Source organism: Lolium perenne, chromosome 6 (genome assembly GCF_019359855.2).
Source record: "Lolium perenne isolate Kyuss_39 chromosome 6, Kyuss_2.0, whole genome shotgun sequence".
NCBI lineage: Eukaryota > Viridiplantae > Streptophyta > Magnoliopsida > Poales > Poaceae > Lolium > Lolium perenne.
The window spans coordinates 91102063-91120232 of NC_067249.2; the positions used below are offsets into that span (position 1 = coordinate 91102063).

Genomic DNA, 18170 nt, shown 5'->3' on the forward strand with positions numbered 1-18170 from the left:
GAGGAAACCATGTATGAAGCCTCCTTTTTTTTTGTTATGCAGTAGGTTTCTTCTAATTATTAATACTACGGCTAATAATGCTTAGCTTTATAGCTGCCGGTTCTTTGTAGAACTAACAGGCCACACAAATGTACTCGGATAATTTCTTATGTGTTTCATACTTCAGTCTGGCTATATATGTCCTATATATAAACTTCTATAGCAGGATTAGGTATCTTAATATTTTTTAAATCTCTTATATGTATGACAATGTAACAAGAATACTACATTCATGTTGCCACCAGGTTTTTTTTTTGTCTTGCAAGGTCTTTGTAAGACGAGTGATTCCTCTTACTTGGGATCACTACAATGAGCGATAAAAAAGTTGGTCGTACTCATTATGAAATGTTAAACATTTTTTACCAAGATCGTTAAGGTACATACCTTTCAAGCTTCTTATAATAATTTTTTAGGAAGAAATTATTAAGTTACATGAGTATTCTTATTGTTTTTTTTTAATTAGCGAACTTTTCCTGTTTACTTTTTATTGCGAGCCTGTGCGCTGGCGCACGGGTTAAAGACTAGTTTCTGTATAATTGGGATAAGCAAGTCAGTATGTTCGTCCACTTTACTAACGCATTAAAAGACCATAAATGTATCAAGTAAAAAAATGAGACCATAAATACATACATGTGGTAATTATAGATAAAAGTTACTACCCCGTGCTTGTGCACGACCTGATGACTAGTGGTACCTGCACTCACACAGTATATACATCACTAGGGGGAGTATCCAGGAGGTCAACACTACAAGTTAAATAAATAGGGAATTCAGTTTGTTTAACTCACTCTTAGACACAACTACCGAGGATACCTGGAAGATAACATGAACTCCTCTTCCATACTATATCTTCTGGCCGATTCATCACTTCCATCTGCAGTTGATGGATAATTCATTGCGATACCATCGCCATGTGCATTGTCCAAGGTAGTATCTGGAACATGTTGTTTGTCTGATTGAATGCTTCCAAGTATTGACTCCACTTGTTTCATTGTTGGACGGTCCTCCCGTCTTAACTTTATACATTCTACTGCAAGTGCAGCGACTTTTTGTACATTTTGGTCTTCCTCCTCCATAACTTGTGGATCTAATATCTGTGACAAATTTCCTTCAGCATACAAGGTAGCAAAATCCACAACAAGGCCCTCTCCTTCAGAAGACAAATATGAAAATGGCTTTTTTCTAGTCAGCAATTCTACCAGCATAACTCCAAAGCTATAAACATCACTTTTCTCTGTGAGTCTCCCTGTGTAGAAGTACATAGGGTCCAAATACCCTCTTGTACCTTGTACCATTGTTGTTACACCTGACCTATCGATTGGAACATATCTTGAAGCACCGAAGTCTGCTATCTTTGATGTAAGAGAATCGTCCAGAAGTATGTTACCAGATTTGATATCTCTGTGAATGATTGGTACAGAAGCTGTTGAGTGAAGGTATGACAGAGATCCGGCTGTCTCAGTTGCAATCCGCAACCTATTGTCCCATGACAATGAACTTGGGCCCTGGGCATGAAGGTGGTCATAAAGGGTTCCATTGGATATGAATTCGTAGACTAACATCGGGACTTCTGTCTCTAGGCAGCAACCATAGAGTTTCACCACATTTCTATGATTGATCTGTGATAGGATGGCAACCTCATTGATGAACTCATCAATCTCCTTTTGTATCACCTTTTTCGGTTTCTTGATAGCGACGACATGCTTGTCTGATAAAATCCCTTTGTAGACTGTACCATGCCCTCCACCACCGAGCTCACGGGATTTATCAAAATTATTCGTTGCTTTCTCCAGCTCTTCCAAGGGTATGATCATTCTTTCTGCAATATCAGCTCTCTGTGAAACCAACTGTTGCAACAGTCGCCCCCGATTTTGCTCAAAGAACTTCCACTTCAACATTTTTGCTCTCCTATGTTTCAGTTTGTTGGAAATGAAGACAACACTGAGAGCCGAAAGTATGAGTCCTGCCCCAATAGCAACTCCAATAGCGATATATGCACCTAAGAAATTACATGATTGCACAATTATTATCACCGATATTTTTGTGTACTACCTGGAGCAATGGCAGCTAGTGCAGTGATGCAGTTTCTACTTAAAGAAACTTATTATGGTCGCAAAGCTGAAGCATTACTGCTCTCACCTGTAGTTAATTGGATGCCGTGGTGAGCTGGAGTCAAAAACAAAATGGTAAAACCACTTGGTGAGATTTCAGAGAACGAAAGGAAATCAACTGAGTACAACTTAACCTGCATATATCTAACATGTAAGCTAACCTCTGCACCCATCATCTCCGGGGCTATAGGGGTTGCCCTGGTAGCTCTCCTCGCAATGGCATGTGTAGCCTCTTGTTCCTGCTCTGCAGGTACTATGCGCGCTCTTGCAGAGTTGTCGCCTTACTTCGTGAGTGCAATTCGGGTGCAATTTGGCGTCAGGTCTAGGTAAGCCTGATGGTAGTGACAAGACCTCCCACTGCAGAACCATGGGGACGTCCTGCGCCGCTACCGACCGGGACTTGCCTGAGACATTCTGCTGACTATCAAACCACCCTGCCTCTGCGATTAACACGTACGCCGGCATGGGGCTTCGCTTCTTGTCGATCTGCTCGTAAGACACTAAGCTGGGCAGCATGCCGTTGGTAGACATGGATATGCGCGCCTGGCAGCATCCCGTGCCGTAGCACCTTGGCACCCCGTCGATATACCTGCTGTCTGTCACGTTGTCCGGGCACAAGGAGGCGCAGCCGCTGATGGCGATCTGGTCAAGGTCGTCTTCATACATACTCGCCATGGCGTTGCACCCCATGAGGATGAGCTCGTTCCGTGTCGACAGTGAGTAGGGTGCCTCGCGGCGTTCAAAGATCCGCGGCTCAGAACCATCGTCAGTATATTCTCCCTCGAAATAGAACGCGGGACCATGGGAGCTGATGTTCAAAATGGGGCCGGAATGTGCGACGCGCAACGCCGAGTTTGGGAGGTCAAACTCGATGACTCGGAAGAAACCGGTGTCGCCGACGAGCAACCGGGGGGCGCCGTGGGTTGTGGTGTCACAGGTGAGGTTGAACCCTGGCATATAGCAACTGGCCGCTGGCCCGGCAGCTGTGCCCTGAATGCCGAACGGGTGCGGCACACGAATGTGGCCGCAGAACCTCTGGCATTCTCCTGCATCGAATTAGGTTTAGAAACGTTAGCAAAATATTCTCCATACATAGAACTACTAGCTAGCTTATTTAAACTACCCTAAACATTATTTTCCATGACAAGAACTACCCTAAACACTTCACAAGCTTTGCCGTACTAGGAAAAACCTTATTGCCGGCGCACCAAAAATGGCTGCTGCCGGCGCACCAGAACCTGCAGGTGGAAACAGGCTGTTGGTAATGGGTTACTTCCGGCGCACCAGCTGGTGCGCTGACGGTAACACGAGTTATCCCCCTGGCGCACCGTACTAGTCCTGGTGCGCCGTTGGTATGCTTTTTCAAAAGAATTTAAAAAAATCGATCTAGATCTAGATCTAGCTCGGGTTCGTCCTCGAAAACCGTGGCCGTGGTCTGCCTTATTGTCGACGCCGCTCCAGTATAGGAGGAGGTGGAGGTGGAGGAGGAGGAGGAGGAGGAGGAGGAGGAGGAGGAGGAGTAGGCCGGAGGTGGAGGTGGAGGAGGAGGCCCAAGGTGGAGGAGGTCACTGGAAGAGAAGGAGGAGGAGGAGGCCGTCGGGGAGGACTACAAGGTCATCCATGCAGCAATAGGAGGAGGCCGTCAGTGAGGAGAAAAGGAGAAGAAAGGAGAAAAGGAGGAGGAAAACAGGAGAAGGGGGAGAAGTAAGGAAGGAGAATAGGCAGAGGGCCGGTTTTGTATATATAGCCTACCTTACCGCAGCGCACCTAATATGGTGGTGCGTCGAGAGTAAATTTTGATTCTTTTTATAAAAATCTAAAAGATGAAAAAACTCCTATTTCTTTTTTTGTATTTGACGAATCTAAATTCTATCTAAACGATCGTAGGTGGTTGAAATCGGATAGAAAACTCCGCGTTGATATATTTTGATATAAAAAAGTTTTTCATTGGAGGTCGTATGCAACCAGAAATCTCGTTTTACCGAAATATGACACTATTTTACATAATATATCAAATTCATGTTTTTTAATTTTCAATAAAACTAGGTGACATAACACAAGGGCGAAGGATTTTTTTTTTTGGAACTTCTACCATTTTTATTTTATTTTTTTCAAAAACTGAAAAGGCAATCAGGTGTGTGTAGGGAAAATTAGAGTCGCACTTACCGCCGGCACACCACCATGTTTATGCGCCGGTGGTAAGAAAATTACCACCGACGCATGACCTTGTTCACCCTTATCCCCGGCCTGCCATATCGGACGTGCGCCGACAGTAGTCTGCTATCACCGGCGACCCTACAAATACGTGCGCCGGCGGTATTTAGCACCGACGCATCCCTAGTTTGGAGCGTCGGCGGTAACCCGTGCGGCTATAAGCATTTTCCTAGTAGTGAATATTATAAAAAAAAGAATCTACTAAGTCCAGTCAATATTAATCAACGCTAACTGTACCTACATACGCGCTAGCGTTGCATATGCTCCGCGTCGATCTAATCGGATCGGAGGGAATATTAGTGAAAATACATTCTCATCCGCCTTATTTTCCATCTCAAGAACCACCTCAAGCACTTCAAAAGTTTGTTGTAGTTCATGCTCTTCTAAAATATGTCATCCACAGAGGCTTTTAACCATCTCCTTGAAGAACTACTACACATGTGCGCAGGTAACGCGGTAAACATGTGTTGGGTACAAAATATAGACATCTTGATTTCTGTTTTTTAGGGACAATTGAGAAGATCGACTGCTCGAGAGCTCACGTATTTGGATTTCATAACCTTGATCATCAGAAGAATCAACACCACTTTGCAAAAACGTTGGGCTTTTGGAGACATTTTTTTTATATTAATTACACTTGCGAAAAATGTCTTGGAAAGAACATATATACACCACTTTGCAAAAACGTTGGGCTTGGAGCACAAGTGCAAGCCTCAAAAGCTAGCAAGTTCTACATCATCCACTTCAAGTCACATAAAGCTTGACCAAACTTTTAGAAAAATCTATTAATAAGCATGATATTTTATATAGATATCATAAGGAAATATATTTCATGATATATCTAATGATATTATTTTTGTAATTTGCATGTTAGAGAATCTTTGTAAAAACTTGGTCAGACTTTACATGTTTTGACTTTTCAAAAATAATATAAACCCGTATTCGGTGGAACAGATGTAGTAAAGATCTTGATAACTTAATATGCAAATTTTCACTAAACCACTATACATCAGCAACTTTTCACTTAATGGTTTGGTAACTACATCATCATCAGGGTTGCAACTATTTTCTCAACACTTAATAACAATGTCAACACCACTTTGGTAATCCTTGTGTCTATATTTATATGACACACTTCAACTTTAACCATTAATTTAACCTAAAAAAATAGAAGTACCAAATTAAGTTGCAGGTTACCTGTGACCGTGGAAGAATTGACGCATCCACCGGGCATCTGGTGGTTGCCCTGGGTACCGGGAGGGCAGACGCACTCAAAAGTTCCATTTTTGTTTACACATCGACCGAAGCAGCCATTTTTTGCTGGATCCTCGCACTCGTTGATGTCTAGAAAATATATAACGTCCATAGGTAAGACTGAAAGAGAAGTTTGGAGCGGAAAAGTACAGTGCAAATTGAAGGAGAATGGAGAAGGTACCTTTGCATCCGTCGGGTAGGTAGGGATTGCCTTGGTAACCATAGTTGCAGGTGCATGTATAGCCTCGTCTACGCCCTGTTCGGCCGCAGTCTCTTGTTGGGTCGCTGTGAGTGTCCGGTACGGCGCTGTCCCCAACGACCCCCCACTCCAGTATCACCGGAACTGGCATCCTTGCGAGGTTGGGCGGATTATCGAAGAGCACGTCGGAGCCGAAGTGCTGGTCAAACCATCCCTGCGCCGCCACCAGCACGTGCACGGGAGCTAGCCGAAGGTCGGCGCTGTGGTTGAAACCGAACCATTTGATCTGCACGTCGTAGGAGCCGCCGTAGACCAGCATCCCCTCCGCCTCCTCGTACGGGTTGGTGACGATGGGCGCGCGGCAGCAACCCATGCCGTTGCATCCGCTGGCCAGCTCAAGGTTCCAGCTTTCATGGCAGAAGGTGAAGCAGCCGCTCATGGTGACGTCGCCGTTCCTCAGCGTGGCCGCCGTGTTGCAGCTCAGCACGGTGAGCTCGTTACGGCCGGCGAGCCTGTAGGGTCCGTCGTCCGGAAGGCCGCCGAACAAGGTGCCGCGGCCCTCGAGGGCGTCGGACCCGCTCATCTCTATGCCGCCGCTGTAGACGACTGTCATGAGGGCGCTTTTGAGGCCGATTCCTTTGACTTCAAGGTCGCCGACGCCGAGGAGCAGCCTTGGGGTGCCCTGGCCTCTGCCTCTGTCGTCGACGCAGGTGAGGTTGAACCCCGGCAGGGAGCAGTTGGCCGGGCCTATGCCGAATGGGTACGGCACCTCCACGTCCCCGCACGACGTGACGCAGCCGGGCAGGCCTACGGGTGGTGAGCTCGGTGCCGCACAGGCCACCAGCGTCAGCATCAGTGCTGCCGCCGTCGTCCCTAGAGCTCGAGCTCTCGCAGAGAGTGCGCTTCGCGTCATTGGTAGTGGTGGTACTGTAGCGTCGCTGTCCGTGTCGGAGTATATCGTATGGGCAGATGCCGAGCCCTCGTATCGGCCCTGCCTCACCTCACCTACCGCTGCAAACTTAACTAGAGTAACTTATACGGTCTCAGCTTTACAACTTTGTTTAACCACCAGATTAGCTGGACTGCTGTGATTCCCCTCGATCGGAGTAAAGAACACAAACCGAAAGCTTCACAGCCTGAAACCTTGCCAAAGTACTCATGGCACGCGAGCGAGAATCACATGGATATGTTCAGTCTTGATGAAGCATAAACATGGGTACATCAAGAAAATAAGATAATCTGATATGAAAAGTTAGGACTGAATGGTTGAATGGAAGAAAGAATGCGATTCAGTTTGGGTTTCATACAACATCAAGGAACTGATGTTATACTACTCTCCGTATAATCTTCACTCTTACTTTCGGCAGTCCTAACGTTGGGAAATTAGTAGGAGTATTTGTAACGAATCTTACCTCCCTCGAGCCCACATCTCGGGAGGCGCTTAGGCAAGCCTTGGCAACGGGGGCAAGGACTTGTTGGCAAGGACTTGACTGGTTTCTCTTATCTCAGAAATACTAGTGGAATCAAACCTAACAAAAGTTAGGATCTACTAACAGCTTGCTTTCCCCCACAGGATTTGGAAAGTGCGATTGAGAATTCTGCGTTTGGGGGTTCTACCCACGAAACGCAGATTTGGAGAACGGAACTGAACACAAAACAATTACAAACCTAACTAGATCAACAGCGCCATTCTCGAATGTGTAACATATCTTCCAATCTAAAGGATCATTTAAATGATCGAGACCACGAGTCGCACCTTTCTTCCTTCGTATCGTATTTCAGCGGATCGGGTAGTTCCGGTTGCAGTCCCAGGGCCCCACAAGACCTTAGAATAGGTAAACTAGGTATGGAGTATTTTTTTTTGAACGGTGTAAGTTTTCTGTTTTGAACTCCTGGTACTGTGCAAATCCAGTAAGTTGCCCACATCCACAAGTCTTTTTTGTCAAGATATTGTTTCAAGTGTGGTGTCATAGTTTGATGGTGTTGCACCTAAGCATGATGCACTGCTGATGCACTAGTTTGGTTCATTTGTTAGACCGCTCTCTATATGCGTGCGCGGGAGACAACCATTGTAGATTCCAGCCGAGAAGACCAGGAAAAGATAAGGATAAAGAATGTCATATATCTCAGGAGCTAGATCACTTCCCGATGAACAAGCGAAAGGAGGAAGAGAGGCATGTATCTTTAAGTGAGCTGCTTGAGCGGAGGGTAGGCTCGGGAGCGGAAGACTAAAGCAAACGGAGAGAGGCAAGGCCTTCATTTGTTTAAAAATAGTCTTCTCATTCCCGTTCTTCTTTTTTATCTTCTTGTCTTGTTTCTTCTGCTCCAGTATTCGCTAAGCCCCTTGATAGGGGTTGGTTAGGAGTAGCTCTGCAGGGTGTGACTACGGGATTATTGGTAAACTTCATAAGGAAAGTAAAACCCATTTATTTATTTTTCCTACAAAATTGGTAGTACATACAATTAATTACTCTTAATTAAAAGGTGGCAGTACTCTAACTCTCACACGATCGAGGAGGAGGCCATTTGCCCTTCCATTCCTCGGAGTGGTACTTGATTGATCCACGAAATATAATAGGACTGTGGAAAGACATACCAAAAGCATGGCTAGGTTGAGAGAAGGTAATTATATTATTTTATTCAATCACTTCGTGCTATACTTTCTAGATTCAAGATAGAGTTACACAAAGAAAGCTAGTATTTTCTTAATCAATGGAGATACATTCTCATGTTGCGTGCATGTTGTCATCGAACCTGAAACCGATGAAGCATACACCCAAATCCTCATTCATTTCTAAAAAAATACTACTCCTCGAGGGTATTAGTTATATGTTATAAAAATTATATCATTAGAAAGTTTAGATGTTCTATTTTCTATTGATATAATTTTTGCATTATATAATTTAATTTAATTTATATATGTTAAATTGGCGACCTAGGGATATGGGGAAGACTAGTAAACTGAAACGGAGGGAGTATTTGGTATATGAAAGAGCAAAGTCTAAACCTCATGTTTTGTGTGTTTGATGACAACACTTGAATAATCTCACCGTGTGCAAAGAGTATCCTTGATAGATTTGCAAGTGCACGGTGACCTCGCTGGACAAGTCAAGATCGGAGGACTGAAGCGTAGCTTATAGGTTTTCTGGTTTTGTGTGTGTATCGCGAGGTGACATGGTTGGAGAGGAAAAGTGGAGAAAGCAGTTTTGTCAGGCCGGTACTACCGGTAACAGTAGTGGTAGTACCGCTATCCCTACTGGTACTGCCCAACGGTACCGCTCTGGTGTTTTGCACTGAGTTTGTCCCACAGAACAAGTTACGATACCTTTGCGGTATCTCAAGCGGTAGTACCGCCCGCGAGCGGTAGTACCGCCTATGGTACCGCTTAAGTACCGTAACATAAGTTACGGCCGTACCGCTCTGGTACCGCTTCGGTACCGCTTGGGATCCAGTATGCTCTGGAGACCATTGCGGTACCTCGAGCGGTACCGCGAGAGGTAGTACCGCTTTGTGTTCAAGTGGATAAGTTCTGTGGGATTTCGAACCCAGAGCGGTAGTACCGCTTACCCAAAGCGGTAGTACCACTTAGGCAAAAACTGCACATAATGGTTGAATTTCGGGGGGCCTATTTAAAGGGCCCTTCTTCCCCAACACGATTTTATCTCTCCTCTCTCTCTCTCTCCTCCATTGTTGCTGAGCTTAAACCTTGTGGATCTCCCCAACCATCCAACCAATCTTGCCCAAACTTTGAGGAGTGGTGGAGGAGACCCCGATCTATTGTTCTACCAAGAGAGATTTCACCAATTCGTGGTAGTCCTTAGTGGATCTTGTTGGTAGGGTTCCTATGGTGGGATCTTGGAGGAAGTGCACCTATGGAGGCTAGCTTGGTGTTGTGCTAGCCCCATAGGTTGTTGGGAGCCTCCTAGTGTTGTGGAGCTCGCCCCAACCTTGTGAAGGAACCACCGCATCGACCGGTGCCATAGTGGAGAAGGGGGGGGGGCCTTTGTGGAGCTCTCTTGAGGAAGAAGGTGAGGCCTTCCTTCGTGGTGTGGCCGCCTAGCCTCTTGTGTGAGGCTAGCACCTCCTCAACGCATACGTACTCTCTTTTGTGAGAGGAACTGCGGGAAACAAACTTCGCCTCGTCTCCGCGTCATCCGGTTGTCCCGCTCCTTACTCTTACTATCATGCTTGTTTCCTTTACTTGTTGCACTTGCCTACGATCATACTAGGAACACGTCCACCACTAAAGCAATTGTAAGAGCAAAATTCATATCCCATGTTTTGTGTGTTTGATGACAACACTTGAGTAATCTCACCGTGTGCCTTGAGTATCATTGTTAGATTTGCAAGTACACGGTGACCTCGCCGGACGCGTCAAGATCGGAAGACTGAAGCGTAGTTGATAGGTTTTCCGGTTTTGTGTGTGTTTAGCGAGGTAACAAAGTTGGAGAGAAAAAGGGAAGAAAACCAGATTTAGCCAGGCCGGTACTAGCGGTAGTACCGCTACCCCTATAGGTACCGCCCTCGGTACCGCTCTGAGTCTGTGCTGAATTCGTCCCCCAGAACAAGTTGCGGTACCCCTGCAGTACCTGGGGCGGTAGTACCGCTCACGAGCGGTAGTACCGCTTGAGGTACCGTAATGCGTTACGGTCGTACCGCTCCGGTACCGCCCCGGGTACCGCTCTGGATCCAGTAAGGTCTGGACCCTATTGCGGTACCACGAGCGATACCGCGGGCGGTAGTACCGCTCTGGGTCCTTTGACCAGATCTGGGGTGATTTCGAACTCAGGGCGGTAGTACCGCTTGCTCCAAAGCGGTAGTACTGCTTAGGCCAAATCTGGACATAACGGTTGGATTTGGAGGAGCCTATTTAAGGGCCCCTTCTTCCCCACCCGATTTTATCTCTTCCCCTTCTCTCTCCTCCATTGTTGCTGAGCTTAATCCTTGAGGTTCTCCTTCCCCCTCCAACCAATCTTGCCCTAATTTTGAGGATAGGTGGAGGAGACCCCGATCTATAGTTCTACCAAGAGAGATTTCACAAATACTAGCTATTCCTTAGTGGATCTTGATGGTAGGGTTCCTTTGGTGGATCTTGGAGAAGAGTTCCTTTGGTGGAGCATTGGGGAGTTCCTTTGGTGGAGCCTTGGAGAGTTTCTTGGTGGAGCATTGGAAGAGTTCCTATGGTGGAGCATTGGTGATGGGTTCCTATGGTGGAGCATTGGAGATGTGCAGCTATGGAGCCTAGCTTGGTGATGTACTAGCTCCATAGGGTGTTGGGAGCATCCTTGTGTGTGTGGAGCTCGCCCCAACCTTGTGAGTGGAAGAGGGAGAGCACCTCCGTGGAGCTCTCTCGAGGAAGAGGGTGAGGCCTTCCTTCGTGGTGTGGCCGCCTAGTCTCTTGTGTGAGACTAGCACCTCCTCAACGCAGACGTACCTCCTTTAGTGGAGGGAACTGCGGGAAACAAACCTCGACTCGCCTCACGCCCCCCGGTTGTCTCGCTCCTTACTTTCTTTATCTTGTTGATTCCTTTACTTGTTGCACATGTTCTAGCTTCATTGTAGGATCACCCCCATTGCTAAAAGTCACATCTTTACCTTCCGTTGCATAAAACTTGAAAAAGACTAAAACTTGCCGTAGCGCCATTCACCCCCCCTCTTGTTCGCTACGATCCGTTCAAGTGGTATCAGAGCAAGGTTTTCTTGCTCGGGCTTTACCGCCTAAGAAATGGCCGAACAAGAGACGGTTGTGAATGGGTCACCTTCCCTTGAGCCACCCGCTCCATCATCGCCCATCGATTCCACGACGGCCACGTTGGATGACCTCAAGAAATTGGAGTCATCCATCGTTGCCCAAATGAAGGCGATGATGATGGAGTTGGCGGTTCAAAAGCCAAACCCTCCTCCAAAAGCAAGTGCCGAGGATCCACCATGTCAACACCCGGATTTTTAAGTCCAGATGCCTATTATGCCGTACATCGCAATCCCAGGAATAATGTTTTTGCGAGACATAATAGTAAGTAGCATAGAGTCATCGTTTATTACAACACATATTGTCTTACAATCATAGATCACATGATCCAATATTACACGAATATATTGTTCAACATCACAAATAGTAGCGAAAGCGAAGTAGTAGTGGACTATCTATTCCACAGGCAACGCTTGACGTTAGAAGACGATCCTAGTTATCGTAGACGTCCTGTTGTCCGTCATCCTGATACTGGTGCTCTCCTTCATAGTCTGGCATTTGAATAGCCAGGGCAAAGCCATGAGTACTTTTAAAGTACTCGCAAACTAACTCTAGATTACTTACTTATTAAGTGTAGTAATGGATGCTAAGCTCTAGGTTTATTTGCATAAAGCCAAGTTTTAGTTTGGTAAACATTTAGTAAAGCCTTATCATGTGCTAGACTAACTCAAGTGGGAACATTAGTGTCATTCCCACAACTCATATTAATTTACCTCAATAACACCTTTGAATTCATCATTCCTTTTTAAGATCAAAAATTATGATAACGGAGATAGTGTGGCCTTTCCAATCGTCCGTAACCGTGGACACGGCTATTCGAATAGGTTTAACACTCTGCAGAGGTTGTACTCTTGTGCCACAACTTTTGATTACATCCGTCGAGGATAACCCCGAATCATCGTAACACAGTACGCGGATCATCAACCGTAACCTTTCACTTATATATGCTAGTATGAGCACCTCTCCCCATGAGCTTGGCCTCCCGGTGGAAACCGCAGTTAACCCGGGAACTGCACAGGGCTTGGTCCGTACATTCACCTCATTTTAACATCATTCCACACCTAACGGAGGCAGCCTCGGCGTAACCCCTATGATGCTTGTTTAGAGGGAACCCATACTAAAATACACAAGTTTCTAGTTAAGCCCTACCCATAATCAGGTATTGTGGGGGTACTTGTATTATTGGAAGGGTATCGCATTCAAACCCAATCATCAATTTTATCAAAAATCACCAACTTCTCTTGTTCAAATCCACCTCCACTTTACTTTCTTTCAAAGTCATTTCACTTCACCATGTTCCCATCTAGAGTAGTCAATTTTAATTGATTAGCACTAGCAACTATATGAGGGGTGCTATCTAGCTTTGAGTTGCGCTAATCTAACTTCAGGTATTGTTCTACTCTAGACCATGTGAATCATAAATCAAAAGTACTTTGAAATAAATAAGCAAAAGTAAAAGTAAGTAAGAACATGGGATAGGTAATACATAAAAGTAAAGCGTGATGGTGCCTTTGCTCTTGTAGAGCTAAGCACTTGTGTTTAGCAAGGGTTAGCTTGCCTTGAGCTGAGTAGTTATCGAAGTTCTCTTCTTCTTCCTGAGAGTAGGCCTCCTCCTCTTGGTATTCCTCGTTACTAGCGTCTATATACGAATACGAGGTATAAATACTAAACCAAGCTCACATACTAAACTAGAAACACTCAAAAGATTTCACACACTAATCCTATTCTCAACCAAACATGGCATGGTGGATTATTTGATGAGTTCTTATTTAAGAGAGAAAATAATTTCCTCTCATTATTCTTATTTCTTAAATTTGGTATTTAGATCCTTAGAGAATTTAATTTCTTCTCATTACATCTTATTAAGATTTAATCTCATCATATAATACTCAGGTATGAAATATAGGTTGACCAAGGTCAACATGTCATATCTATTATATGTGAGTATCATTTAATTGAAGTGCTACACTTCACATAGTTTAATACTAACATTTAAATGAATTAAAATCTCTAAGTAATACTTATCAAGGGTTCATTAGCCTAAGTCTTTCCCCCTGGTTATATCACTTAGGATCAAGATTTAAATGAGAGAGTAGCTCTCATACTATTTGTTAAATTTAAATTTCAAGTTTAATTGCTCTAGAATTGACTACATAGCCATTTAATTTGATCCAGTCCATGATCATACAAACAACTTGTCTATGTTATTGCATAATCAATTAGAGGACATCATTTGTGATTTATTAGAATTGGAATCAATTCAAAATCTATTCTGGTTAAATTTTAAATAAAGTTTGAATGTACAAAAGTCCATGTCTTGTCTTTTTTATCAATTTAAATCTACTATGAATTTGGAGGTGGGACCAGTGGCATTGGTTAGATAATTTCATGGGCTTTCCAACAGTATAAAGTTTGCTAAATTTGGTTTGGCAGATTTCAAATTATTCAAAATCTACTAAACCATCTGCAGCACATTTGAATTAAGATTAAATCTATTTTTGAATCGTGGGCTTAGGCGGGAAACCATAACGGGCCGAAACAGGAATTAATTTCACTGCGCAGCCCAACACGCATCTGGCGCGCTTGGGCCGCACTGACGAGGTGGGGTCCACCTGTCGGCGACGTTTTAACCAGCGAAACGGTACGCAGCATCTAAGCCGTAGGATTAGAAATGAGATCGACGGCGTGTGAGCGTCGTCGTCTCCGGCGAGAGGCGAGCTCCCTGGCGGCGAGCCTAGGGGGTCGGAGAGCCTACCAGGACGTTGCAGGTGTCTGGCAGTATGCGCGGAGAAGTGGTTGTCGACGAGGAACAGCTTGGTGCAGCGGCGGCGCTCGGGGAGGCTCCAGGCGAAGCAGAGCTTCCGCGAGCTCCGGCGGACTTGAGCTCGCAATTCGAGCAGCTCCGGCGGCGACTGGTGAAATTGAGTGGTGGAGGAGGCTCAGTGAGGAGAGGGGAGTGGATGGTGTGCAGAAGAGAGGAGCCGATCGCCTCTATTTATAGGGTCGAGGGGTTGCCGCGGGGTGCTGAGAAGGGACGGCCATGGCGCGGCTCCTGTGGCGAGCGAAAGGGCAAGGCGAGGACGGCTACGGCTAGCTGGTGTCCTTGCGATGCTCAACCCGTAGCTGGCGAGGCCAAGGCGTGAAGCGATGGCTCGAGCGCATCCAAAGTCTGTCACGGGGCGCGCGGCAGAAAAGTGAGGAGGATGACGGCGACGGAGCAGGGGCAGGCCTGGGCGTGTGTCTAGCGTGTAGAGGGCGGGGTGGCGATGCTCGACGCAGGCGTAGCTTGGCCAGAGGAGGACGGAGGTGCTCGAGCGCGTGGCGTCCTGGCGATGCCAGAGCGCGGTCACCGCGCGTACTGGCACGTCCTGGCGAGTTTTGGGCGAGCGCGTTCCGGCCAATGCCGTGCGTTGGCGTTGCTGGGGCGTGTACCATCGTCGTCCTTGAGTGTTGTAGATGCTCCAGGACAAGAGGATAGGTTGAAATGGTGGCCAGAGGTGGAGATGCCAAAGGTGGCCGGGTGTGCATGGCATGGAGCATCTCCTCTTACTTTCTCACTTTAACCAGCCATGGCAAGTACTGGGCTAGAGGCAGGGATCATAGAGAGGGCTGATGATCACAAGGTAGAGCTGGTTTAGGCAAGAAACCACTGGATAATAGAGTGTAACACAAAAGTGAAACATAGCCTGCCAAGTGTTTGATGAAATGGCCGCAAGAAACTTTTGTTTGAATTTTGGAAATCTTTTTGGTGGATCTCATTTATATAATTAGTGTGTTGGATTGGTGGTGGTTTGGTCCAATTTGGAGTTGTTTTGCAAAATGGCAAAAGTGACATGATCTTCTCTTTATTTCAGCATCACTACTTGTCACCTTGCTACTGGTCAACCTAGTCAACTCTGCCATGGTGGTCAACATCAAAGTTACTCACCTTGACATGGTCTTGGATGACATGGCTTTGGTTGACCAAGTTTAGTTCAAGAGTTGAGAGAACCAGAGGGGTAAAGTAGTGAAGAAAATATTTTTGGGCCAAATGACCATTATCATATGTATGAAGAAATTTTGATTTCCTTGTGTTTGATTCTTGATCCAAGGATGCAATTGTGTTAGTTTATCATATTAAAGTATTTTACAAGCAAGAGGGCAAGCAATTATGGCCTAGGGTGAGGATTTACAATTTGGCATAAAGTGTATGTAAGTGAAATATGGGTTTTTCCCATTTTCTTCATTTCTTCTCAAACTAGGGTTTGAGCATCTTTGTTAGGGTTCAAATAGCAATTGATAATCATACTAACACTCATCATGGCAATTGCACCAAAGAAAATCACTCAAATGCATGAATCTATATGTGGCACTATATGCATAGAAAAAGTTTTTATTAATTGCAAATTTTGAGTTTGGGAAATTATCTTTCTTGTTGATTGTTGTTGAAACTTGGGATGTTACACACCACCAAAAGCCAACACCCTTCCTCTTGTTGATTTTGTCGCGGAAGCGACAAAAGATACACAAAAGGAAGGGCTTGGGGATACCGGCACTTCAACAAAAGGGAAGGATGATGACACACCGGTAGCGGAACGTCAAGGGGGTTATCATGCGGTGCCACCACCAAATGATTACACCATCAACGTTCCGATACCGATGCCGCATATCTTGTCACATGGTTCTCCACCGTTACTTGAGTCAAACAACTTTGAGAATTGGCAATTCTTAATGCGTTCACATGTGCGCAGCGCTTCTACCGAGCTTTGGCGTATCATTGAGGAGGGCTATTCACCACGAGATCCCAAGAAGATGACAAGAAGAGATGTGGTGGATGACCAACTCAACGCCACCGCCATCAACATGATTCATATGGCCATCTCCCCCAAGGACCGCGCTCATATCCGCTCGATCAAGACCGCCAAGGAAGCATGGGACAAACTTGAGAAGCTCTTCCTCGGCAATGCAAGCATCCAAAGCTCTCGCTTTGATGAAGTGAACAACATGGTCGACAACTTCGTCATGATTGAAGGAGAGACCCCTGAAGAAATGTACCGACGCCTCATCGCTCTTGCCGTGCAAATGCAAGATCTTGGAGCAATATTTGTGGATGACTATTGGATCAAGCGCAAGTTCTACAACGCTCTCCTCCCTTATGAGGAAGTGAAGTTGACGGCCATCCGCCAAAACGCCTCCTTCCATACTATGACATCCGATGAAGTCCTTAGCGAAGTCATCGCTATGGACATCTCCAAGAAGAATGCGGAGGATCTTTTTGCTCGCGCCCACAACTCCCGCAAGCCCAATCTTGCATTGAAGATGAAGGTGCATGAAGCTAGTGAAAGTGATGAGGATCCCGTTGAGTGGGGTTCGGATGATCTCAAGCTCAACTACCATGAGCACATGGCTCTCGCCGCCAAGAAGTTTTGGGATGGAAACATGTCCCAAAACACAAGACCAAGAAGATCACGTGATTCTCCAAGAAGACCCTCCAAGAGCCCAAGAGAAAGGACAAGGGGAAGAGCATGCTACAATTGCGGTGACAAGAATCATTTTGTCGCGGATTGTACGTTTGAGAGAAGAGAAGATCATGGTGGAAGGCTTATCCCAAAGGATAGGTACAAGCCACTCTCCAAAGGATTCTCCAAGTTCTCCCCAAGGTCCGATGACGACAAGGTCTCCTTCAACAAGAAGCCTAGAGCCTTCATCATTCGTGAAGAGTACACCTCCGATGAAGATGGGGAGCATGAGGACAAGCACTCCAACAAGGAAGGAGAGGGAGTGGCCGCCATCGCCATTTCCACTCCCTCTACCTCCCTCTTCGACTCTCCAAATGAGGACCTCGTCACCAACAATGCACGGTGTCTCATGGCAAAGGTATCCACGGAGGTAAAATCCCATTCCAAACCATCATCTTCGACTAACGCCTCATATATTGATGATGCCACTAGTCTCACCGTTAAACGTGAGATTATGGGTTTGGATTCCTTGGATTCTTTTCTCACTAACATGAAGGGGGACACCAAGATTCATGTTGGGGCTCTCTTGGACCAACTTGGTGCGGCACAAGATCTTATCGAGAAAAGGGAGAAGTTGGAAAGGAAAGCGGCCTTTGAGCTTGCCAATCTCAAGGAGGAGCTTGATGATGAAAGGAACCTTCGCATGTCTCTTGAAGCTAGTGTCATTGTGCTTGAAGACAAGAATGAAGCTATTGTTTCGCGTCTCACCAAGGATCGAGGCCATGCTCTTGAGTTGGTTGGTGACCTCAAGAAGAAGATGCTCTTGCTCGAGGAAGCTAACAAAGCAAAAGATGATGAAGACCCCGATTCTTCCCATGATGAGCTTGTGGATCAAGTTACTTCCTTGAGGAGGCACAATGCCCTCCTCTTGGAAGTCAATGCTCTTCAAGAAGAAACCTTGGATGAGTACTATCGCTTGTTCAAGGAGAAGACCTCATGTTGCAACCATGAAGAAGAAATTGCTGCTCTTTAGATCACCAAGGCCAAGCTATTGAGTTTGAGTAACAAGCAAGAAGAGTCTTTGGAGGAGTGTCTCCGTATGAGCAAGGAGAAGGATACATGTTGTGATCATGAGGAGCAAATTGCTGCCTTGAAGAGAAGGGAAG

At 45.8% G+C, this 18170-nt stretch overlaps 1 protein-coding gene across 1 annotated transcript; it reads right to left on the bottom strand.

Annotated features, from left to right (window-relative positions):
- Positions 1 to 581: 581 nt before the first annotated feature.
- On the bottom strand, positions 582 to 6725 carry LOC127320966 (wall-associated receptor kinase 5). The gene is made up of 5 exons (XM_051350031.1): positions 5800 to 6725; positions 5562 to 5708; positions 2312 to 3196; positions 2179 to 2205; positions 582 to 2038 (listed from the first exon to the last, which is right to left on the bottom strand). The coding sequence occupies exons 1-5, from the start codon at positions 6668 to 6670 to the stop codon at positions 840 to 842; spliced, it is 3129 nt and encodes a 1042-aa protein (XP_051205991.1). The 5' UTR covers positions 6671 to 6725; the 3' UTR covers positions 582 to 839.
- Between the last annotated feature and the right edge of the window lie 11445 nt (positions 6726 to 18170).